Source organism: Schistocerca gregaria, chromosome 1, assembly GCF_023897955.1.
Source record: "Schistocerca gregaria isolate iqSchGreg1 chromosome 1, iqSchGreg1.2, whole genome shotgun sequence".
NCBI classification, from domain to species: Eukaryota; Metazoa; Arthropoda; class Insecta; order Orthoptera; family Acrididae; genus Schistocerca; species Schistocerca gregaria.
This window is the reverse complement of record NC_064920.1, coordinates 161,766,473-161,792,611: the sequence shown is the minus strand read 5'-3', so window position 1 is coordinate 161,792,611 and position 26,139 is coordinate 161,766,473. Positions and strand designations below refer to the sequence as shown.

Below are 26,139 nucleotides of genomic sequence, written 5' to 3'. Positions count from 1 at the left end.
TAATGAACATAAAAATAATTTATTGTTATTACATTCTGAGAATAAAAATAGACAAAAACTGCTGCACAACGATAATGAAATGCATTGAAAGTCACTAACAATAGCGCAGTGACTGAGCGGTTCAATAATTAAACAAGGACATCAGTTTTATTACGTTTGTAATACATTAAATCACGTAATGCTGTCATTCACAAATAGACACAAAAACACATTCATACACAAACAGCTACAGAAAACAAGTCCAACAGTAGAGATTATCTTATAAGTCAGTGTTGCATTCTGGAAGAAAATGAGTCATATTTCTGCCTGTCAACAGGAAAATGTCTTATTTGTCTCACTCAATTCTTCAGATATATCCTGTACATTATGGTGATGTGGCTTAACTGCTGTTGTTCACCACTGAATGTTGCATCGGAGCTCTGGAGAAGTTGCGTTAGATTTTGACGAGGCCGGCATCCTTTCGGAGAACCCTGAGGCGGGCTAACGCTTCGTCCCAGTCGACGAACTGGCCTATGAGGTGCCTCTCGTTGCCTGGATTGTCGTCGTACGCTGCTCGACCGTGGATCAGCCGAATGTTGTCGAAAATCAGAATTTCTCCTGAAATCGGAACACGATATCCAGTTAGGCTGCGTTATAGATTATGTAGCATACGTACACTACTGGTCATTAAAATCGCTACACCACGAAGATGACGTGCTACAGACGCGAAATTTAACCGACTGGAAGAAGATGCTGTGATATGCAAATGATTAGCTTTTCAGAGCATTTACACAAGGTTGGCGCCGGTGGCGACACCTACAACGTGCTGACACGAGGAAAGTTTCCAATCGATTTCTCATACACAAACAGCAGTTGACCGGCGTTACCTGGTGAAACGTTGTTGTGATGCCTTGTGTAAGGAGGAGAAATGCGTACCATCACGTTTCCGACTTTGATAAAGGTCGGATTGTAGCCTATCGCGTTTGCGGTTTATCGTATCGCGACGTTGCTGCTGCCGTTGGTCGAGATCCAGTGACTGTTAGCAGAATATGGAATCGGTGGGTTCAGGAGGGCAATACAGAACGCCTTGCTGGATCCCAGCGGCTTCGTATCGCTAGCAGTCGAGATGACAGGCATTTTATCCGCATGGCTGTGACAGACCGTGCAGCCACGTCTCGATCCCTGGGTCAATAGATGGGGACGTTTGCAAGACAGCAACCATCTGCACGAACAGTTCGACGACATTTGCAGCAGCATGGACTATCAGCACGGAGACCCTGGCTGCGGTTACCCTTGACGCTGCATCACAGACAGGAGCGCCTGCAACGGTGTACTCAACGACGAACCTGGGTGCACGAATGGCAAAACGTCATTTTTTCGGATGAATCCAGGTTCTGCTTACAGCAACATGATGGTTGCATCCGTGTTTGACGACATCGCGATGAACACATATTGGAAGAGTGTATTCGTCATCGCCATACTGGCGTATCACCCGGCGTGATGGTATTGGGTGCCATTGTTTACACGTCTCGGTTACCTCTTTTTCGCATTGACGGAACTTTGAACAGTGGACGTTACATTTCAGATGTGTTACGACGCGTGGCTCTAACCTTCATTCGATCCCTGTAAAATCCTACACTTCATCAGTATAATGCACGACCGCATGTTGCAGGTCCTGTACGGGCCTTTCTGTATACAGAAAATGTACGACTGCTGCCCTGGCCAGCAAATTCTCCAGATATATCACCAATTGATAACGTCTGGTCAATGGTGGCCGAGCAAATGGCTCGTGACAATACGCCAGTCACAACTCTTGATGAACTGTGGTATCGTTTTGAAGTTGCATGGGCAGCTGTACCTGTACACGCCATCCAAGCTCTGTTTGACTCAATGCTCAGGCATATCAAGACCGTTATTACGGCCAGAGGTGGTTGTTTTGGGTACTGATTTCTCAGGATCTATGCACCCAAATAGCGTGAAAATGCAATCACATGTCACTCCTAGTATAATATATTTGTCCAATGAACACCCGTTTATCATCTGCATTTCTTCTTGGTGTAGCAATTTTAATGGCAAGTAGTGTATTTCAAAGTTGCACGTTGTAGGTAGTGTATCAGTCATCCTTCCTTGCAAGTGTGGAGCTATCTAATTACCTGGTCTTGTCTTGATGCGAGCTTGGTTCTCTGGACTATTCAGCTCTTTGGTGAAGATGTCGTATGCTTTGTACCAGGCGACTACCTGTTCAAGGGGGGCAGTGAAGTGTGAGGATCTCTGAGGCTGGCTGTAATTTATCCTCACGAACTCTCCATACAAGTCATTGCTGGAAAAAAAGGAATATTGCATTCAGTAACTGAACCAGAAAGCCGTGAAACTGGACACACCAAATCTGGAGAAGTGACAAAGTTTCTCTTATATATAGAGACACAAGTGGGAATCAGGACTTTCCGACACAATACTTTGCAACATACACTCGCACGGACTATTCATTTATTTATTTATTTATACTGGCAGTATTATAGTTATCTGGCCCTCTGTTACACGAAATGATATATTGTACATATTTTACACTACGTTCACTACGATATAGACTGGTCATGGGAAAACGATACGCACATATGCAGATGGCGGTAGTATCGTGTTCACAAGATATTAAAGGGAAGTGCCTTGATGGAGTTGTCGTTTGTACTCAGGTGATTCATGTGAAAAGTTTTCCGACGTGGTTATGGCCGCACGACGAAAGTTCAGACTTTTAACGCGTAAAGGTCGGTGCAGCTAGACGCACGGGATATTCCATTCCGGAAGTCGTTAGGGAATTCAGTATCCCTAGATCCATAACGTCAAGGGTGAGCCGAGAATGCCAGCTTTCAGGCATTACCTCTCACCACTGTCAACGAAGTGGCCAACGGCCTTCAGTTAAAGACAGAGAGCCGTGGCGTTGGAGTAGTGTCGCCAGTGCTACCAGACAAGCAACACTGCGTGAAATAACCACAGACATGAGTGCGTGACGTACATCGAACTTATAGGACAGTGAGCGAAATTTGGCGTTGATGGGTTATGACAGCAGACGACTGACGGGAGTGCCTTTGCCAACAGCACGTGAGCTGCAGCGCCTCACCAGGGCTCGTGACCATATCGGTTGGACTAGACGACTGGAAGACCGTGGCCCGGGAAGATGAGTCCAGATTTCAACTGGTGAGAGCTAATGGTACGGTCTGTGTGTGGCGCAGGCCCCACAAAGCCATGGACCCAAGTTGTCGACGATGCACTGTACAAGCTGGAATTGGCTGGGTCCTCTGGTGCAAATGCATCGATCATCGACTGGAAATAGTTATGTTCGTCTACTTGTTCCCAGACGACGATGGAATTTTTTTGGATGATAATGCCCACGTCATCAGGCCACAGTTGTTCGCAACTGGTTTGAACATTCTGTGAAACCTGATGGTCAAGGGAAGATAGGATTCGGCTACGATTGTGGACGGGGCCGTGATCAGTTACACACATTTATTTTTAAAACAGTAATTCCAGACACAACAGGAATAAACAACTGTGTTTTCAGTGCGTTACTATTTAGCGAATCACCATAAAATATAGATACAGATAATGTTAAAAAAAAAAAAAACAAGCCACTGTGATCACGGCTGAAGGCCTTACACGCCAAGAATGGCAATAAATTAGGAATGATTAATAACTTGCTGCAATTACAACTTACAGGTACTGAAATATTAAAACTAAGTGGCCAAAAACTCAGCACAAGGTATCAGACGCCAGGAATGGCAGTAAATAATGTTTTAAGGCTTACTGCTAAAATGCCAATATCGAATTATTTTTTCAAAACCAAATGACCACAACCAAGGCTGAAGGCTTTACACGCCATGAACGGCAATTATATAAAAATTTTAGGAACCTACTGTAAAACAGCAAATACAAGCAAAGGTTAATTAAAAGAAACAAGCAACTAACCACCAAACTGGTGAAATATGATGGTAACCTTGTAACACAACCCTTACACTGCTATATTTATCCCAGAAGGCGACTGGAACTATTAACTAGACATACATAACCTTTAATGTAGGAATTACAAGGTATGGTAATAAATAATACGATAATAAAACACAACGAACAGTCACAGGCGATGCTCCAGAAATCGACCTCTGAGAATGTCAGACAACAAACACTTTCGCGACCGATGAGATAGGCAGCCAAGAGTTGCAGTCACTTTAGAAGATGGTACCTCAGACTAGTGGCAGTCTAACGAATGACTAATGATAATCTTGCTTAAGCTACCTGACGTCCGATAAACCAAATCCTACAACGGAGTAACACGTCAAAGCCGGAACCGGCGGGGTGCACTACGTCCACAGAATACTGTGCTTAGAGTGCCCAGAACGAGAAAGGAATCACTACCACCAGAGTAGAAGAATCACCAACCGGCCCCCAGGGCAGGTAAGTGGGGCGTTATCTGACTGAACTTAACAAATTGTACCAAGTTGAACGCAGTAAATAGTAATAAGAAGTCGAGGAAAGCTAATCAGATCCGCCTTCCCCAAGCATTCCACTCGCTGCTCTTCGCCTTTGGAACACTACGAGCAGTAACACGAAGTCACTGGAGAATCGCCAGATATCACAATGGTGGAGATTTCTCTACTTGGATTGAAATGCTCTCATCTTAAAGCTTGCCGGCTCCGGTTTACGACGAGGTCGTGCACCCTCGTGACCACAGCCCTTCATCCGGCAGTCCATACGTTCCGCCAGCGGTCCCGGCGTGTTCCAGCACTGCCACACTCACACGACCCGGAAAAACAATGACGTCGCCCCAAAGATAGGGCAACAGTTACTACATATCGATAACCGCCACTGCTGCCACTAGCGGGCAGGCAACGCTTGCGAAACGCGTGGCGCCGGTCAAGATGAGAAGAAGACAAAAAATCGCAATCAAGTCAACTAATGGATACGGTCTGACTTCCAACACAGGGCGGAAACCTACAAACAGCACCAACACGAGCCTCAGCACTGCTCATTCTGGACAATTAGAGCGAACGATTTGGCCTGTCAGACTGCCCGACATGAATCCCATCGAACGTTTATGGGACATAATCGAGACGTCACTTTGTGCACAAAATCCTGCACAAGTAACATTTTGCAATTATGGACCGCTACGGAGGCAGCATGTCTCAATATTTCTGCAGGGAACTTCCAACGGCTTGTTGAGTCCATGTTAGGTAGATTTGCTTCCCTACGTCAAGAAAAAGGAGTTCCACCACGCTATTAGCAGGTATCACATGACTTTTGTCACCTTAATGTACATGTTATAATAAGTTCTACATTTAATATGAAATCGGATACTTGGAAATAATTTTTACGCGTACGTCTGAAAGAACAGACACTTTAAAACCCACAGGTGACGAAATAATTCGAAATAAATTCACTGACTCGAATTTCTTGACATGAACAGCATTAGGTATAGATCTAATACATTGTAGTGACATGTGAAAATATGTGCCAGACCAGGACTCGAATCCGGATTTACCGCCTACTATGAGTGCTCACCTTAACCACTTCAGCTATTCGTGCGCACTGCCCGGACCGACCCAAACTTCCACGTATCACACTGTCCACATCTCTATTTCGTAGATCACTGATGATGAAATCAGTGGACTGTGATATATAGATGTAAACAGTGTGACACGCGGAAGTTGGATCGGCCTGAGAGGCGCATTGACAGTTGAAGTGATTAAGTCAACCGCTCATGATAAGCAGGAAACACAGGTTCGAATCTGGCATACATTTTCATATGTCACTATTATATTCTACATCTACAGGGTGTTACAAAAAGGCACGGCCAAACTTTCAGGATACTCTACCATGCTGCTACGACACACAAATAAAGAAAAGCTTTTATGTGGACATGTGTCCGGAAACGCTTAATTTCCATGTTAGAGCTCATTTTAGTTTCGTCAGTATGTACTGTACTTCCTCGATTCACCGCCAGTTGGCCCAATTGAAGGAAGTTAATGTTGACTTCGGTGCTTGTGTTGACATGCGACTCATTGCTCTACAGTACTAGCATCAAGCACATCAGTACGTAGCATCAACAGGTTAGTGTTCATCACGAACGAGGTTTTGCAGTCAGTGCAATGTTTACAAATGCTGAGTTGGCAGATGCCCATTTGATGTATGGATTAGCACGAGGCAATAGCCGTGGCGCGGTACGTTTGTATCGAGACAGATTTCCAGAACGAAGGTGTCCCGACAAGAAGACGTTCGAAGCAATTCACCAGCGTCTTAAGGAGCACGGAACATTCCAGCCTATGACTCGCGACTGGGGAAGACCTAGAACGACGAGGACACCTGCAATGGACGAGGCAATTCTTCGTGCAGTTGACGATAAGCCTAATGTCAGCGTCAGATAAGTTGCTGCTGTACAAGATAACGTTGACCACGTCACTGTATGGAGAGTGCTACGGGAGAACCATTTGTTTCCGTACCATGTACAGCGTGTGCAGGCACTATCAGCAGCTGGTTGGCCTCCACGGGTACACTTCTGCGAATGGTTCCAACAATGTGTCAATACTCATTTCAGTGCAAATGTTCTCTTTACGGATGAGGCTTCATTCCAACGTGATCAAATTGTAAATTTTCACAATCAACATGTGTGGGCTGACGAGAATCCGCACGCAACTGTGCAATCACGTCATCAACACAGATTGTCTGTGAACGTTTGGGCAGGCATTGTTGGTGATGTCGCGATTGGGCCCCAAGTTCTTCCACCTACTCTGAATGGAGCACGTTATCATGATTTCATACGGGATACTCTACCATGCTGCTACGACACAACATGTGGTTCATGAACGATGGAGCTCCTGCACATTTCAGTCGAAGTGTTCGTACGCTTCTCAACAACAGATTCGGTGACCGATGGATTGGTAGAGGAGGACCAATTCCATGGCCTCCACGCTCTCCTGACCTCAACCCTCTTGACTTTCATTTATGGGGGCATTTGAAAGCTCTTGTCTGCGCAACCCCGGTACCAAATGTAGAGACTCTTTGTGCTCGTATTGTGGACGGCTGTGATACAATACGGTATTTTCCAGGTCTGCATCAGCGCATCAGGGATTCCATGCGACGGAGGGTGGATGCATGTATCCTCGATAACGGAGGACAGTTTGAACATTTCCTGTAACAAAGAGTTTGAAGTCACTCTGGTACGTTCTGTTCCTGTGTGTTTCCATTCCATGATTAATGTGATTTGAAGAGAAGTAATAAAATGAGCTCTAACGTGGAAATTAAGCGTTTCCGGACACATGTCCACATAACATCTTTTCTTTATTTGTGTGTGAGGAGTGTTTCCTGAAAGTTTGGCCGCACCTTTTTGTAACACCCTGTATACCTAATGAAGTTGATGTCAAGAAATTCGATTTCGGCTGAGCAATGTGCGGCTCGGGTTGGTGCCGTTGGTAGATAGGCATCGTGTAATAGGGATAGTGGCGTCTCGTTTTCTTCTTCTGTTTACTGGCGCCACTACGTTTGCTAGCGTTGTCTGTCCGCAAGTGGCAGCAGCAGTGTTTATCGATATATAGTACCCGTACTGTCTTTGGAAGGACGGGAAGTGTTTTCTGGGTCGGGTGTGTCGCGAGTTCGGTTGGGACGGAGCAGCAGAGAGGTCCGGCAGCACGAGGACATGCTTGCACCGCTGGCATCACGCAGGCACTTCCGGATCCAGGGGCTGTAGTTGTGAGGGCCACAACCTCGTTGTCCACCGGACCCAGCACGTTTTTATTATTTATTTATTTCGAATTAGAAATAACAGTACCATTAACAGTGTAAACAGTAGTAGCTACAGCAGAAAAAAATAGTTCTTCAAAAGTAGATTGACAAAGACTAGTTGATGTGCGGTAGAGAGCGCTGGTAGCAATGGACTGAGATAAGGGATGGAATGTGCTTAAAAGGAGGAACTTGACAGAACACAAGTATTGAAGAGAGTGGCGAATAATATAGCACATCTTGTAGTGAAAGGTAAAGACACAAAGAGGAGTAACTCGGAGAAGCCGTGGGTGTGGTCGTGCGGTTTTAGGCGCTTCAGTCTGGAACCGCGTCACCGCTGCGGTCGCAGGTTCGAATCCTGCCTCGGGCATGGATGTGCGTGGTGTCCTTAGATTAGCTAGGTTTAAGTAGTTCCAAGTTCTAGGGGACTGATGACCACAGATGTTAAGTCTCACAGTGCTCAGAGCGATTTAAACCATTTTGAACTCAGAGAAAACGGGAGCATTTGCTTCCCTGTTTGACAGAGAGAAACTGGTCATGAATATTAATTTTAAAGGGAAAATTTACGACACTCATAAAAGGAAGTGCTTCAGCTTTATTTAAAAAATGCATCAGGGTAATTAATTGTGCAGAGAGTGTACGACAACTTGTTCCAGAGACGCGCAGCAGAAACAGAAAAGGAGTTAGCAAGATTTTTGCTGTACCCTACGACTTCGGCTTCACTGTCTATCAGCCACGGCTGACAGGTTGCCACACCGGCAGGCGTCAATAGCAAATAAATATAAACATTCAGAATGAGATTTTCACTCTGCAGGGGAGTGTGCGCTGATATGAAACTTCCTGGCAGATTAAAACTGTGTGCCCGGCCGAGACTCGAACTCAGGACCTTTGCCTTTCACAGGCAAGTGCTCTACCATCTGAGCTACCGAAGCACGACTCACGCCTGGTACTCACAGCTTTACTTCTGCCAGTATCTCGTCTCCTACCTTCCAAATTTTACAGAAGCTGCAAAGTGAAAATCTCATTCTGGAAACATCCCCCAGGCTGTGGCTAAGCCATGTCTCAGCAGTATCCTTCCTTTCAGGAGTGCTGGTTCTGCAAGGTTCGCAGAAGAGCTTCTGTAAAGTTTGGAAGGTAGGAGACGAGATACTGGCAGAAGTAAAGCTGTGAGTACCGCGCGTGAGTCGTGCTTCGATAGCTCAGATGGTAGAGCACTTGCCCACGAAAGGCAAAGGTCCCGAGTTCGAGTCTCGGTCACGCACACAGTTTTAAATATAAACATGGTTACTGGCGTGCCAACCTATGGCCACCAGTGCTGCTACAGTCGTCAGACTATTTCTAGGCCGATCACGTGGTCGACTGTTAATAAAAAACGGCTGTGAGCACTACGAGACTCAACATTTTAGATCATCAGTCCCCTAGAACTTAGAACTACTTAAACCGAACTAACCTAAGGACATCACGCACATCCATGCCTGATGCAGGATTCGAACCTGCGACCGTAGCAGTCCCGCAGTTCCGGACTGAAGGGCCTAGAACCGCACGGCCACCGCGGCCGGCGACTGGTAATAGAATGACGAACCAGCACAGCGAGCATTTAAGAGGCCGCCCAGCACCTAGTGAACGAGTTCCAGTTACTGAGCTAGTGCAGGATACACGCTACTCCAGTAAGTCAACGAGCTGTCAAGCTATTCCTACGATGAATCTTTGCTATTACGAGAGACCACTACCTCGTTGGACTTAGTCACCACGTAAACAGTCTTCCAGTTGGGCGTAGCGTTCAAGTGACAGAATACCTAGCATTAATTGAAATTAATCTTTAGGTGAATAGATAACATTCATTTAGATGTAGCCTCCAAGTAATTGATTAACGTACAGTAACTGTACTAGAACACAAATGAACTTTAGTTCCACGATTTAGCGTCAGAATTCTCATTTAAAGTGATCATTTGATTCTATTGTTTGGACTTTGTTTACTGCCCTAATTTATAACTGTAATCACTTAGTGATATAACTGTATGCCTCGAACAATACATAAATATGTTTGTGTGTCGATAGCCACATGGCAATAACTGTCAATCGTGCATGCGACGCCGCATTCAGTGACAGACCTCACGGCAGGTAATTAATTTTTTATTTATGTACGATCTTGTTTTTGTTTTAAATCTTTATTCTTCAAATGTTAATGTTGTGGTCTTCAGAACTGAGACTGGTTTGATGCAGCTCTCCATGCTACTCTATCCTGTGCAAGCTGCTTCATCTCCTAGCACCTGCTAAGCCTACATCCTTCTGAATCTGCTTAGTGTATTCATCTATTGGTCTCCCTCTACGATTTTTACCCTTCACGCTGCCCTCCAATGCTAAATTGGTGATCCCTCGATGTCTCAGAACATGTCCTACAAACCGATCCCTTCTTCTAGTCAAGTTGTGCCACAAGCTGCTCTTCTCCTCAATTCTATTCAATACCTCCTCATTAGTTAGGTGATCTACCCATCTAATCTTCGGCATTCTTCTGTAGCACTATATTTCGAAAGCTTCTATTCTCTTCTTGTCTAAACTATTTATCGTCCACGTTTCACTTCCATACATGGCTTCACTCCATACAAATACTTTCAGAAACGACTTCCTGACATTTAAATCTATACTCGATGTTAACAAATTTTTCTTCTTCAGAAACGCTTTCCTTGCCATTGCCAGTATACATTTTATATCCTCTCTACTTCGACCATCATCAGTTATTTTGCTACGCAAATAGTAAAACTCCTTTACTACTTTAAGTGTCTCATTTCCTAATCTAATTCCTTCAGCATCACCCGACTTAATTCGACTACATTCCACTATCCTCGTTTTGCTTTTGCTGATGTTCACCTTATATCCTCCTTTCAAGACACTATCCATTCCATTCAACTGCTCTTGCAAGTCCTTTGCTGTTTCTGACAGAATTACAAAGTCATCGGCAAACCTCAACGTTTTATTTCTTCTCCATGGATTTTAATACCTACTCCAAATTTTTCTTTTGTTTCTTTCACTGCTTGCTCAATACACAGATTGAATAGCATCGGGGATAGGCTACAACACTGACTCACTCCCTTCCCAACCACTGCTTTCCTTTCATACCCATCAACTCTTATAACTGCCATCTGGTTTCTGTACAAATTGTAAATAGATTCTTCAAATACATGATACAAAATAACCCCCTACCTAATACATTAGTGGGTCCTAATTTATGCTTATTACAATTACACTTACTGCAGCTTATCTAGTTCTAGAATGTGGTGTTGTTCCTGTTTCCACTATGGGCATTACTTGCTGTGTTTCTGGTTACCAGGGTCTTACTTATCCACTACTTATTGCTAGTCTACTCTACCTGCAGCGTTACAGCTGTGCCATCGTTTACAAACCTGCATAGTTGGGCGTGCCCACTTAGCTAATCCTAGTGGGCATGCCCCTGGCACCAGGCTGGCCCAGAACAGTGAATCGCTGCAGTACTGTGCTAATGGAGTTATCCTGTCTCATCCTACGTCTAACCTAAACTAATTCTATAGTCATATTTGGTGAATGTCTGAATCGGTTAGAACGTGCCCCCTTCCCCCCCCCCCCCCCCCCTCCCCAATCCTAGACGTGAAGCGCCTGGCCAGGTCCACGCCTTGGCGGAACGAGATAGGTGTACGGATTTTAGATCGGGTATGATCTATTAATGGTTGTTCCTTAGGAATTCTTTTATAACCTTGCTTGATATTTCATTTGCAAGTTTATTCAGGATATGGAAGTGGTCCTCTTGTCTGAGCAGGTGGTATGTGTCGTAATTGGGTAGCTGATGTCTTAAATGTGCCGCTACCTCGTCGAAGAAGTGACACTGATACACCACATGGTCCTGGGTGCCTGGTGTGGCCCCACAGTCAGACGTAGGTGTAGCCCGCTTCCCAAACCGGCATAGGTATGCCAGGTAGGGTCCATGTCCAGTAAGGAAGTGTTGCAGTCCTCTTGATGGCTTAAAGTAGTGTAGCTGTAATCGCTCCATAATGTTGGGCAGCAACTCGTGTGTTCTACGACCCGTTTCGTCGTTGTCCCAGTGTTCGTGCCATAGATCCTCCACCCTACGTTTAATTTCTGATTTGTTCCCCACGTGAATCCCCAGAAATTAAATTATTTTGTCTCTCTTCTCCTTTCTTACCTATTACACCAATATTTATATTAAGAGGACAAAGTCCCATCGACACTGATAATGCTACCCCTTGGAGTTGTCCTACATGCCCCTACAGAGCGCAGGAGCATATTTCGCTGCACTCTCCTTACGGCCATGGCAGGCATCACCCTCGTAACCCTGTGGCCCCAGACTGCTCACCTGTATCCTACAATTGATATCAGAATGCTATTGTGATAGAGTTTTGCACTACTGGCCATTAAAATTGCTACACCACGAAGATGACGTGCTACAGACGCGAAATTTAACCTACAGGGAGAAGATACTATGATATGCAAGTGATTAGCTTTTCAGAGCATTCACACAAGGTTGGCGCCGGTGGCGACACCTACAACGTGCTAACATGAGGAAAGTTTCCAACCGGTTTCTCATAGACAAACAGCAGTTGACCGGCGTTGCCTGGTGAAACGTTGTTGTGATGCCTCGTGTAAGGAGGAGAAATGAGTAACATCACGTTTCCGACTTTGATAAAGGTCGGATTGTAGCCTATCGCGATTGCAGTTTATCGTATAGTGACATTGCTGCTCGCGTTGGTCGAGATCCAATGACTCTTATCAAAATATGGAATCGGTGGGTTCAGGAGGGTAATATAGAACGCCGTGCTGGATCCCAACGGCCTCGCGTCATCACTTCTGTCTCTATGCTGCTCATATTTGGAACACAACCTACGACCAGCTTAGAGACAGAAGCGATGACACATTCTGCAGGACCTGACCATCATTTTGCAGGACAATGCTCAAACACGTCCTGCTAAACTGAAGGAAAAACCTCACCACGGCTTCGCCTCAGAACTGCTACAAATTCGTCGGACAATAGACCGCGTCGCCCGAACTGGCAGCATAGCTGACACTGCTAAGAGTATCCTACGACTTCCACATCGCTGGCAAAGCGTTATACACAATTCTGGTGACTACTTTGAAGGTCAGTAAAACTTTGAAACACGTATCTGTTTTATTTAAGTCTGCTGGCTTTCGTGGCCGTTGTCACTGAAGTTAAAATCTTCTGGGGTATTAGACCGCGTCATGTGTCTTCTAAAATGATCGACGTTCCGACCCCTCTGCTGGGATCTTCCTTACGATCTACTGCTAGAACGAGTGTCGCGTCCTCTTATAAAGGAGGAGTTGTCAGGTTTTCGTGTCAGAGAAGTAATGGTATTGGTTAAAAATCATATGGCTACCATTGGTGAGCCATAGTCATAGGCTAAATTTGGTACCACGCGTCACGGAATTTGAATCCCCGCCAGACGTCATGGACGTCGAAGACCCCTAGAGGTCTCTGGGCCATCGCGCCGTATGCTATGGTGGCGCGCGCCTCCTGGCCCGCATTTAGTGTGCGGGTGCCACAGTGGAACACGTGGTTCCAGCGGCCAATAGCAGCGCCCCCGATAGAGTATTTAAGCGCCTGCCTCTTGCTAAGCCAGCCTAAACTCGATCCTCCTCACCCACTTTTGTCACCCATCCTCTCCCACCCCCGCCCACTGCTGCGCCTGTATTCCCACATCCCACATGCTCTCTATCTCTCCACTCTCCTTACCCTCTCCCAAGGTGGCTTCCGCCAGCTCCCCATCCCTGATGATGCTCTCCTCCCCTCCATCTACCCCTCCTACCAACTTTGATCCTCCCTCGCTCTTCCTGTGTTTGTTCCTTTGGGCACCCTCCCTCCCTTCTCTCTCCTTTCCCCCCCCCCCCCCCATCCCCCATTCCTCCACCCCTCTTCCCCCTTCCTCCCTTCCTTCCTCCCCCTATCTCCCTTGCCCTTGGCATCTCTGCCCTCCCCTTTCCATCTCCCACCCCCCTCCTCCTCTCTTGGCAGGTCCCCAGACTCATACACGCTCGGTGGACATTCGCCCACCGGAGATCATTGCCATCAGTGTCTCGTGTGTGTGCCTTCGAGTTTGTGTTTAGTGTTCTTTCGCTGTCACGCCACCACTGTTCACCTGTGCCATCGCAGTCGTCCATGTTTTGTGCGCTGTGTCAACAGGTTTTAGTGTTTTTTTCTTGTCCAGCATGAACGGCTTCATGTATATTGTTTTTCGTGTCTACAGGTTTTGCCCACAATTTTTATAGTATTATCTGTACCTCCTTTATGTCATATATTGTACCACTCGCGGGTGAAGAGCAGCATACTATGCTGCTGACAGCCCACTTTTGTACAACGTGTTTAAAATAGCAATAAAGAAAAAAAAAGCTCAGCCAGCCAGTCTAATCTTGCGCACGTCTCTGGACACATCGCCTCGCCTTAGACAGCTTATTTACTTTCTGGTTCTGTGTACAAGTGGACGCGGTTGTTAGGTTTTCTTGTGACTCCGTTGTTTTTGTTTCGATCTTGTTGTTGTTCTTCTGTCCATCGTTAGTTACGTCTGTCCTCTTCCGTTGTGTTGTTGTTCGCGGGCTGCTCCGCGGGTCCCGCCATCAGCCTTCTGAGCTCGTTCAGCAAGATTGTTGAGAAGGTGATTGTCAAATGCATCACTAGGCACTGCATAACAAATGAAATCCTGAGACCGGAGCAGTTCGGCTTCAGGAATCACCACTCCACAACGCAACAACTCTTATGGGTCATTGAACATACAACACATGGCTTGAACACAAACAAAGGAACAGGGGCGGTATTCCTGGACATCGAAAAGGCTTTCGACCGTCTATGGCACAACGGCCTAATTCGCAAACTCAGCGACGCAGGATTCCCCGATGAGCTGGTCCGTCTGACACACTCATACCTCACAGGCTCATGGGCTGAAGATTGCAATACACAGTTAATCTTTGACGCCAAAGACCAAAGAGTACGTTTAAGTCAGCTGCATGGGGAACTGAATCCCACCCTGATCAATGCTTTGTTACGGTTGACACTAATAACAAACCTATACCAGCCTCCTGCAGAATACTTGGGGACTTCCCTCACTCCCAACATCGTCCAGTGCTCATAGAAATAGGCCTTACTATCCCCCTAATTTCCTCGTATCCTCGGCCCAGATGGAACTTTGGGAAAGAAGACTGGGCTACTTTCTCAGAAAAACTTGATAAACGCCTTGGATGGATACCTCCAACTTATAAAAATTACAAAAGATTTGTGGGAGCAGTCATCAGCTCAGCTAAGAACAGCTTTCCTCGGAGATTTACAAAAAGAATACGTGCCGGGGTGGAATGAAGAGAGTGAGAGCTCTATAAACAGTTCCTAGAGCATGGGGATAGGGAGATTGCAGATGACTTATTGCACAGTCTGGACGCTGCCAGGCGCATTAAATGGATAGAGACTGTTGAGGAAATGGACTTCACAAAATCAAGTAGAAAGGCATGGTCGCTACTTCGGAAGCTTGCTGGTCGTAGCAGGAACCAACGGCCAAGCTCTATTTCTCCAAACACAGTTGCGGCGCACATCAGTAAAACCTCTAGAGCTCCAGGGGATCAAGTTCATACCATAAAAGTTAAAAAGGAACTTAAAAAGTTGAAATCCTTAGTAGGAAACAATTCACTACACTCGCAGCCCTTCTCAATCGAAGAGATAACACTGGTTCTGAGAGATATCAAGCCACGGAAAGCCCCAGGTTTTGATGGAATTTATCCAGAGTTTCTGATTCACTGCGGTAAATTTGCAAAATTATGGCTTGCACAGTTCTTCTCCAGCATGATAGAAACTGGAAGAATACCAAATACCCTGAAGAAAGCAAAAATAATAGCGATACTGAAACCAGGTAAACCGAATGACCAACCAAACAGCTACCGCCCAATTGCCCTTCTTAGCATGATCTACAAACTACTGGAGAGACTTATATGTAACAGAATAAGTCAAGATATCCTAAAGTGTATCCCTGTGGAACAAGCAGGCCTCCGGCCAAACAGGAGCTGCACAGATCAAGTCCTCTCACTAACTTCCTACATCGAGGCAGGATTCCAAAGACAAGAAAAAACATCCGTGGTATTTATAGACCTGACGGCGGCTTATGATACTGTATGGAGGCAAGGCCTGATTTACAAACTACTCCGCATCGTGCCATGTTTGAAAATGGCTAACCTTACCAACGAGATGCTCTGCAACAGACCATTCCAGGTGATACTTGGAAATTATAGGAGCAAAACAATGAAGCTCAATAATGGCTTGCCTCAAGGATCAGTCCTGGAACCGCTACTTTTCAACATGTATATAGCATGCCTAATACTAAATCTGAAAAGTTTGAATATGCAGATGACTGGGCCACAGCTACACAACATCGAGATATGGAGCATACTGAGACTGGCCTGACAAGCGACTTGTCGTTGCTGGGAACGTACTTTCGTGAATGGAGACTACAACCTAGTCCAACTAAAACTGAGGCTATGTGTCTCCACCTGAATAATAAGTTGGCTAACAGACGCCTTAAGATATATTTTGATAACAATATTCTGCCTTATAATAAAAATCCAAAATACCTGGGAGTGACATTAGATAGAACCCTGAGCTACAAACAACACCTCATCAACACTGCTGCAAAAATCCGTACTAGGAACAATATCATTCAGAAACTATGTGGTACCAGCTGGGGCTCATCCGCCTCTACCTTGCGATGCTCTGCTTTGGGACTTGTCTACTCTGCGGCAGAGTACTGTTCCCCTGTTCGGCTAAAGAGCGCTCACACCAAGATGGTGGACACAGTACTGAACCAAACTATGAGGATTATTTCAGGTGCAATAAAATTAACCCCCATTCACTGGCTACCTGTACTGAGCCACATACCGCCACCTCACTTGCAAAGAGAACATGCGCTTCTCAGAGAATTTAAAAAAATACAAGACAACCCGCAACTTCCGATTCACGCTTTGAGCAATGGCATTGACGGTGATAGATTGCGCTCTAGACATCCACCTCTTATAAGGGCCAAAGATTTGGAGGAAAATGGTTTCTGTCTTGAAGAACGCTGGAAAGTGGAATGGGAAGAATCAGCACCACCACAGGCAAACACCTTACTGAAACCGTCGAACAGACCTCCAGGATTTGGGTTACCACGTAAAACCTGGACCATCCTCAACAGGATCGGGACGGGCCACGGTCGATGTGCGGACTCTCTACACAAATGGGGAAGAGCACCATCCCCAATGTGCGACTGCGGCGCTGAGAAGCAGACGATCCGGCACATCATTGCATAGTGCCCTCTGAGAGCCTAACCAGGTCAAACAACGGACTTCCTGGATGCGACCCGAAGTGCAGTTCAATATATTAAAAACCTAAATGTTAATTTGTAATTATATATATGTTGTTCATGACATAACTGTCTTTAATTCTTTATGTCTTGTTTTTTAGTGCCAAAGTTATAAAGTTATTGTAGCAGCTTATTTCTCTATAAACGTGATTTGTACTTGCCATACGCTAAATAATAATACCTCACAGATAGGAGTTTCAACACAGACGTGCAGGGAAAACAATCAACACGACACGGTATACATGCGAGAGTACCCCAGGAAAGCATCCTAGGGCCCCTACTGTTTAACCTCTACATAAACGATCTCCCAACCACACACAACACAACGATGGCAATCGACGCGGATGACACTGCCATCCTCGCGCAAGATTGAAAACCATCAAACATTACGTCACGCTTACAGACTGCACTCAGAGTGGCTGAGCCTTGGTTGGAGAAATGGCGTGTTAGAGTAAACGTCGACAAGTGCGAAGCCGTTCTGTTCAATAGAAGACCGAAGCAACTGCGCAAACACCGATACTGCAGACCAATAACTCTACATACACGCCCAATACGTTTCCGTGAGAAAGTCAAATACCTCGGTGTCTGGCTAGACCAGAAATTACTCTGGAAGGACCACATACAACACATGACCAACCGAGCAAGCGCGAGGCTCAAATAGCTCTACCCTATGCTGAACAGGCGTAGCACACTGAACAGAAGGGTGTCGAGGTCCACGCACATGACACTTATTCGACCCCTGATGACGTACGCAGCCCCTGTCTGGGGATACGCTGCGCCCACACGCCTGCGCCGTCTGCAGCTCATACAAAGTACTCAAAATCATAAGCAATGCTCCACGATACACACGCATCGCGGACCTTCACCGGGAACACCGACTTGAGACTCTCACGGAGGTAATCCACAAACTCACCACAAGACTATACAGAAACTTCAGACATTCGCAGGTCGTGCGGTAGCGTTCTCGCTTCCCGCGCCCGGGTTCCCGGGTTCGATTCCCGGCGGGGTCAGGGATTTTCTCTGCCTCGTGATGGCTGGGTGTTGTGTATTGTCCTTAGGTTGTGGTCTTCAGTCCTGAGACTGGTTTGATGCACCTCTCCATGCTGTGCAAGCTTCTTCATATCCCAGTACCTACTGAAGCCTAGATCATTCTGAATCTGCTTGGTGTATTCATCTCTTGGTCTCCCTCTACGATTTTTACCCTCCTCGCTGCCCTCCAATACTAACCCCGCGACCGTTCCGGTCGTCGTTTGTTGTTTGTTGTTGTGGTCTTCAGTTCTGAGACTGGTTTGATGCAGCTCTCCATGCTACTCTATCCTGTGCAAGCTGCTTCATCTCCCAGTACCTACTGCAGCCTACATCCTTCTGAATGCGCTTAGTGTATTCATCTCTTGGTCTCCCTCTACGATTTTTACCCTCCACGCTGCCCTCTAGTACTAAATTGGTGATCCCTCGATGTCTCAGAACATGTCCTACCAACTGATCCCTTCTTCTCGTCAAGTTGTGCCACAAGCTCCTCTTCTCCCCAATTCTATTCAATACCTCCTCATTAGTTACGTGATCTACCCATCTAATCTTCAGCATTCTTCTGTAGCACCACATTTCGAAAGCTTCTATTCTCTTCTTGTCTAAACTATTTATCGTCCACGTTTCACTTCCCTACATGGCTACACTCAATACAAATACTTTCAGAAACGACTTCCTGACATTTAAATCTATACTCGATGTTAACAAATTTTTCTTCTTCAGAAACGCTTTCCTTGCCATTGCCAGGCTACTTTTTATATGCTCTCTACTTCGACTATCATCACTTATTTTGCTCCCCAGATAGCAAAACTCCTTTACTACTTTAGGTGACTCATTTCCTAATCAAATTCCCTCAGCATCACCCGATTTAATTCGACTACATTCAATTATTCTCGTTTTGCTTTTGTTGATGTTCATCTTATACCCTCCTTTCAAGACACTGTCCATTCCGTGCAACTGCTCTACCAGGTCCTTTGCTGTCTCTGACAGAATTACAATGTCATCGGCGAATCTCAAAGTTTTTATTTCTTCTCCATGGGTTTTAATTCCTATTCCAATTTTTTTTCTTTTTTTCCTTCACTGCTTGCTCAATATACAGATTGAAAATCGCCTTTCACTCTCTCTATGTTACCCCTCCCACCTCCAGAATTTGAAAGAGAGTATTCCAATCAACATTGTCAAAAGCTTTCTGTAAGTCTACAAATGCTATAAACGTAGGTTTGCCTTTCCTTAATCTTTCTTCTAAGATAAGTCCGGTCGCCGCCACAACACTAATATTCCCGCTCTGACGCAGAAGAAGGGGCGTTGTTAGCTAATCTCCAGTGGATACCATTGGCGGCCCATCGTCTTTGGATAGAAGGGCGCTATTCCACACTTAAGCTGGAAATAGGGTTATTGGTTGAAATTCCTGCTACCGCTATTAGTTAGTCGTCATCAGTGGCTAAATTCGAAACGAACAGAGCAAGAGAGGGGGAATGTTTAGCCAAATTACTGTCCGCAGAGGTGACTTGCAGCGCGTTGTTTATGCGTATTTACTTCCTTGATGGCGGGGAGCCACGATGCCGGAAGCCTATAGCCGTCCTCTCTATTGAAACTAGATGCATTCTTAGAAATTTCAATCGCTTCTCGGACCTTTCTTCTATAAAAGTTTGTTTCCTTAGCCAGAACACGTACGTTATTAAAATCGATGTCAGAGCCACAGTTCTCATGATGTTCCGTTACTGCCGATTTTGAACTTTGTTTTAGCCGCATGTGCCGTTCGTGTTCCTTAATGCATTCCTTAACGTATCTATTTTGTACGAGCTGTAAGTAAATAGTTGCTCTATTAAAGTTCCAACCCTCGTAGGAGGTCCCGTCCTTAAAGCACGGAAGTATAGCACCAGACTTACGTGATGACAGGTGTCCTGTACAAGAAGTAGAAGAGCCTCCCTCCATGCTTTCCAACGTCTGACCACGTTACAGGGACGGTGCTCAGAGTTTTGTACGCCTCAGGGTTGGTAACTTTCAGCTTTTCGCTCAGATAGTAACCGTCAGTCAAGAGGTTATCACCTCCAACTCCTTTCGTCTGCACCACACAGTGAAGCATATTTATCTGGAAAAAAATATATGTTTTATTAGTTATCATACTGTGGGATTTATGTAGACTAGACTTTTAGTAGTCTTCACTCGTTCCACCATATCAGTGAGAATATCTTACCCCGGGCTTGTTTTCACAATACATAAGATCCGTGTGCATCTCTAGCTTATCCTTGAGGAACGCCACATTTGTAGCGTCGGGTTTGATCTTCACATGGTACTGCAAACTGCAAAGTAACGAAAAATGAACGTGTGTAGTCTACGTGGGTTTTGCATGTTCACCAGTCGCCACAAGGTAACGAAGAGAAAACGTTGCACTACAGAGTGCTATCCAGTGTTTCATACAATTAAAAACAAAAAGATCTTACCCATAATGAGTCCTTCTAGGGTACATTACTTTGTCTCCCAGTTCACGCAATGACTCTACCGTTGGAGGTGTGTCGTACATAATAGCGACACCATACTTGGCCATTGCTTCTAGCCACCCACGAAAATGTTCCTGGCTAGAAAAGAAGAGCGGGAGGCGATAAAGTAGCTAAGTAAATAAAACGCAAAAATTTATTTTTTGAGTAAGAAAAATAACAAAAACTGATCTGGTATCATCCTTTGGTTGTGTCTCTTGAGTTTACTAAAAATTATAGTATATTTGGAGGTAGTAATTTTTAAAAAGCGTGTGTGGAGTAGACCAACCATGAAGACTGAATGGTCCTCTTAGAAAACATAAAAACTTTTGAAAACGATAGGAATAGGACAGTGTTGCTCACATAATAAAAATCATTGTACAAAAAAAGATACGATGCACTTAAGAGAAATCGTTGAAAATTATGTTCGCGAAAGCAAATATCTCGTAAGAAGAATAGAGACTGAAAGGAGGTATACAAAAGAAATAGAAAACGAAAAGCAATGGAAAGCTTGGCGTTTCGACAGAATGAATACTGCGAACTTAAAAAGGAAGTAATGCATGACAAGAAGTGGAAACAGCAAGGAATTAACGCCGAGAGAAAATTTTCGTTGTTGCTGACGAACTGTAACGGACGTTCTTCCCTCTCCAGAGAACATCTAAGTATTTATCCAGTAAAACATCAGTTACTGTCAGTTTTAAAGTTAATGAAAGTAGATGAATACCTACGCAGCAACCCAAAGAAGAAAAACTGCAGAGCAAGGTGATGTTAAATGCGGTCATGAAGATGTTGGAAATTGTTTCGTTCCACTACACAGTCGTGGCTCATTTCATGTCGTAGCTTTTACCTGTTTACGACGTCGCTATACTTGAATCTCTGGAGGATGGATTCGAAGTTTTCGGCATTCCAGCCAGCTTTGGGCAGCCTGTAGGTCTCATCGAGCCACTTCTTCTGGTCTTCTGGGTGGAAGCTGCGGTCCTGGAGCCACTCCAGCTTGTACTGGCTGCTATGGCCGTCTGACCACTTCACAGATAACTTTTCTCTGTCGGCCTGTAAGAAAGAGGAAGATATCCACAGCTCAAATTCACTGAATAGTATTGTTGAGAATGTCGATGATCCACATACAGGATGACGGGAAGTCTTTCTCCGTATTTCTGAATGTTGCGGAGCTCCTTTGACGAACTTTGCTGAAAGTGCTTTCGGCATACTTTTCAACGATTGTAGATTTTTTCATCGACAATCAATCTCTAGAAATTCCCGAAGATACGGGGGCTATTCGTATTCGGAAAGTACGGCTCGACAAGGCACGAAATGGAAATGACAGTGAAAACCTGTTGAGGCTTTGCACGGAGGAGTTGGGCAGTATCTCTTGTGTGCCCTTTTGATCGTGTCACGTCATTCTTTGCTCTGAGGGCACAGTGAGCACGTAAAGATGCCTAGAAAGCAATGTCTCCTGCCAAGTATGAAGGCCTGGTGAGAGATTCGCTTGATGTCATGCAGCCCGCATAGCAGAGCTGTCATGCGTTTCCTTCATGACAATTCTCGGCCGCGCTCTGCAGGGTCAATGAAGATGTGAAGTGCTTGATCATATGCAATGTCGAGTCGGAGCAGCGACTATGTAGAGAAGTATCTGGAAAGTATATCTAACTGTTGGAAATTAAACAATTTGACAGTGGCTTCCATTTCGCGCCCTATCGGACCTTAATTTCCGAACAGTCCTCGTATTACAAGAAGCACGTGTGTGTTTCACAATTATGTACGTGATTGAGATGAATACAGATCTGAGGACACTCTGACTACTTGTGGTTTACGTTAAATGTCAACAGGTCCAACGCAAGCAGCAAGGAATGTGAATGGTGTGTGTGGCGAATTTGTAGAATACGTTACCAGCACAGGGGGGCAATTACCACGATTGTTTTAAAATATCTTTGATGTCCTTGCTCAAAATGCCAATAAAATGAAACATTTTTTGTCTAGTTAGTCGTTTAATGACACTAAAAATGTGTTATATGTTCAGTTTGTCATGGCACACCAGATATCCTCTTCTATGAAGGACGTTTGCCTCCATGAAATGATGCCTCCCATGCTTTAATCTTCTCCAGCTTATTTATACTGGGTGGTCCATTGATCGTGACTGGGCCAGATACCTCACGAAATAAGCGCCAAACGAAAAAACTGCAAAGAACGAAACTCGTCTAGCTTGATGGGAGAAACCAGATGGCGCTATGGTTGGCCCGCTAGATGGTGCTGCCAAAGGTCAAACGGATAACAACTGAGTTTTTTAAAAATAAGAACCCCAATTTTATTACATATTAGTGTAGTACGTAAAGAGATACAAATGTTTTAGTTGGACCACATTATATTGTTAATGTTAAAATGCGGTACCACCGCATTCTCAAAGATTGCACTTACTGTAGGTTCCCTCAAACACCTCCACTTTCCTGCATTTATTTATTTCTGTTTATATTATTGATATTGCTTAAGTTCCTTGTGTATTCTGTAGTTACATTGATAATTGCCTCTTCTTTATTTGGTTTGTGCATCACTCTCCATGTTTCAGACCTCCTGATGTATCCTTGTCTAGCACTAATTTTATTTTATTTTATTAGTTCTGTTTATTAATAGAAACTGTTATGAAGGCATGCCATTCTTATTTTGTGCTAAAGGTTTTCTTGTCTACTTCATTGTTATTTATGTACTGTTCAATTTTTACTTTTTCATTCCATTACCACCACGCTGTCAAAGATGTTACTTACTGTATGTTTCTACTTCAGTCTTGACGTGTTACTTCTCTTCCAATGTTGTTTGCAAATATAGTAACTACTTTGTTGATAATACTCAGTAAATGTCTGAAGATGGCCTTGTAAGCCGAAAACCGGTTAACAATAAAAGTTATATTGTAGAACAAAAGCAAACTGTTGCTTTTCATTTATTATAAAACAGTTCGTAATGTCTAGAGAACTGACGTTAATACCGATCCAAGGGACAAGGCATTGAGACTTACCTGTATGTCAGCTGGCTTGATGTTGGTGTCCAGCTCGTCCCAGTAGATGATGCGCGACATCTGCTGGCTGTTGAAGCACTTAGGGCACTGGCAGTTGTCCCTGAGCCACATGACGGGAAACTTGTGGTGTTCCCCAGAGGGCAGCTGTAGCGACACCAGCTCACCGTCCACCGTCGCCACAGGTTTTGGGTGCTGCACACAGCATACGACAAATATATTATTATTACTGTCGCGAGTATTATTATTACTTCTTCATTATCCCACGTTATAGTACACAGTACTGTAAACTTACGTTAGTCCTAAAACTCTTGAAAACGTTAAATGGTGCCCACTCATCTAACTAAGGCCACTTCATCACCGAAACTGCACCTGATAATCATCAACTCATTACAAAGGAGACTTACCACAGAGTCTTAATGTTGAACCCTCAGCTCCCATCCGCAACTACGCAGATGTTTTCGCATAATGACTTAACTCCAAATTTACATCATGCGGAAACTATCCTCACGCATGTTTCCCTTGGGCCATACATAGTATATGCAACCAATCCCACCCCACATACAGCTGGACATAGCAACCATAACTTCTTAACTTACAACTGAATTAAATGTACAGGGTGTTTCAAAAATGACCGGTATATTTGAAACGGCAATAAAAACTAAACGAGCAGCGATAGAAATACACCATTTGTTGTAATATGCTTGGGACAACAGTACATTTTCAGGCGGACAAACTTTCGAAATTACAGTAGTTACAATTTTCAACAACAGATGGCGCTGCAAGTGATGTGAAAGATATAGAAGACAACGCAGTTTGTGGGTGCGCCATTCTGTACGTCGTCTTTTTGCTGTAAGCGTGTGCTGTTCACAACGTGCAAGTGTGCTGTGGACAACATGGTTTATTCCTTAGAACAGAGGATTTTTCTGGTGTTGGAATTCCACCGCCTAGAACACAGTGTTTTTGCAACAAGACGAAGTTTTCAACTGAGGTTTAATGTAACCAAAGGACCGAAAAGCGATACAATAAAGGATCTGTTTGAAAAATTTCAACGGACTGGGAATGTGATGGATGAACGTGCTGGAAAGGTAGGGCGACCACGTACGGCAACCACAGAGGACAACACGCAGCTAGTGCAGCAGGTGATCCAACAGCGGCCTCGGGTTTCCGTTCGTCGTGTTGCAGCTGCGGTCCAAATGACGCCAACGTCCACGTATCGTCTCATGCGCCAGAGTTTACACCTCTATCCATACAAAATAAAAACGCGGGAACCCCTCAGCGCCGCTACCATTGCTGCATGAGAGACATTCGCTAACGATATAGTGCACAGGATTGACGACGGCGATATGCATGTCGGCAGCATTTGGTTTACTGACGAAGCTTATTTTTACCTGGACGGCTTCGTCAATACACAGAACTGGCACATATGGGGAACCGAAAAGTCCCATGTTGCAGTCCCATCGTCCCTGCATCCTCAAAAAGTACTTGTCTGGGCCTCCATTTCTTCCAAAGGAATCATTGGCCCATTTTTCAGATCCGAAACGATTACTGCATCACGCTATCGGGACATTCTTCGTGAATTTGTGGGGGTACAAACTGCCTTAGACGACACTGCGAACACCTCGTGGTTTATGCAAGATGGTGCCCGGCCACATCGCACGGCCGACGTCTTTAATTTCCTGAATGAATATTTCGATGATCGTGTGATTGCTTTGGGCTACCCGAAACATACAGGAGGCGGCGTGGATTGGCCTCCCTATTCGCCAGACATAAAACCCTGTGACTTCTTTCTGTGGGGACACTTGAAAGACCAGGTGTACCGCCAGAATCCAGAAACAATTGAACAGCTGAAGCAGTACATCTCATCTGCATGTGAAGCCATTCCGCCAGACACGTTGTCAAAGGTTTCGGGTAATTTCATTCAGAGACTACGCCATATTATTGCTACGCATGGTGGATATGTGGAAAATATCGTACTATAGAGTTTCCCAGACCGCAGCGCCATCTGTTGTTGACAATTGTAAACACTGTAATTTCGAAAGTTTGTCTGCCTGAAAATGTACTGTTGTCCCAAGCATATTGCAACAAACGGTGTATTTCTATCGCTGCTCGTTTAGTTTGTATTGCCGTTTCAAATATACCGGTCATTTTTGAAACACCCTGTATGTGCCCTGTTAACGAACGATCGCCATCACTAGAAGCCAATAGATGAAGGTTTCTAACAGTCATCCTACAGAATGTATCCATCCACTCGGGAAACTCGGATGTCTGCCCTATATTTCATCATCATGTCAATTGTATCAGCTCTCATATGGAAGACCACTCCATCTTCAGCTACTTGAACAAGTCAGTTTAAGCTGCACGCTCTCCTTGTAACACTTAAATTCGCAGAAGTCCATTCTTGGTTTCATAGTCCCACATTTCCATGAAAACGGACAACCTTATCTAAGATATTCCGCCAGGTGAGACCACACCATGTATGGTCTGATGCTTCATACTTTTTCCTCACTTAACCCACAAT

At 44.8% G+C, this 26,139-nt stretch overlaps 1 protein-coding gene across 3 annotated transcripts in view; it reads right to left on the bottom strand.

Moving 5' to 3' along the window:
- Positions 1 to 26,139, bottom strand: part of LOC126335679 (gamma-butyrobetaine dioxygenase-like) — a 111,650-nt gene continuing 85,511 nt past the window's right edge. For all 3 annotated transcript variants that reach the window (XM_049999137.1, XM_049999152.1, XM_049999144.1), the window contains 7 exons: positions 23,622 to 23,813; positions 21,465 to 21,667; positions 20,585 to 20,719; positions 20,338 to 20,443; positions 20,030 to 20,232; positions 2,133 to 2,299; positions 1 to 597 (listed from right to left, as the gene is read on the bottom strand). In XM_049999137.1, coding sequence (XP_049855094.1) covers positions 434 to 597; positions 2,133 to 2,299; positions 20,030 to 20,232; positions 20,338 to 20,443; positions 20,585 to 20,719; positions 21,465 to 21,667; positions 23,622 to 23,813 — 1,170 coding nt within the window. In that variant the 3' untranslated portion in view covers positions 1 to 433. The remainder of the gene's footprint in view (positions 598 to 2,132; positions 2,300 to 20,029; positions 20,233 to 20,337; positions 20,444 to 20,584; positions 20,720 to 21,464; positions 21,668 to 23,621; positions 23,814 to 26,139) is intronic.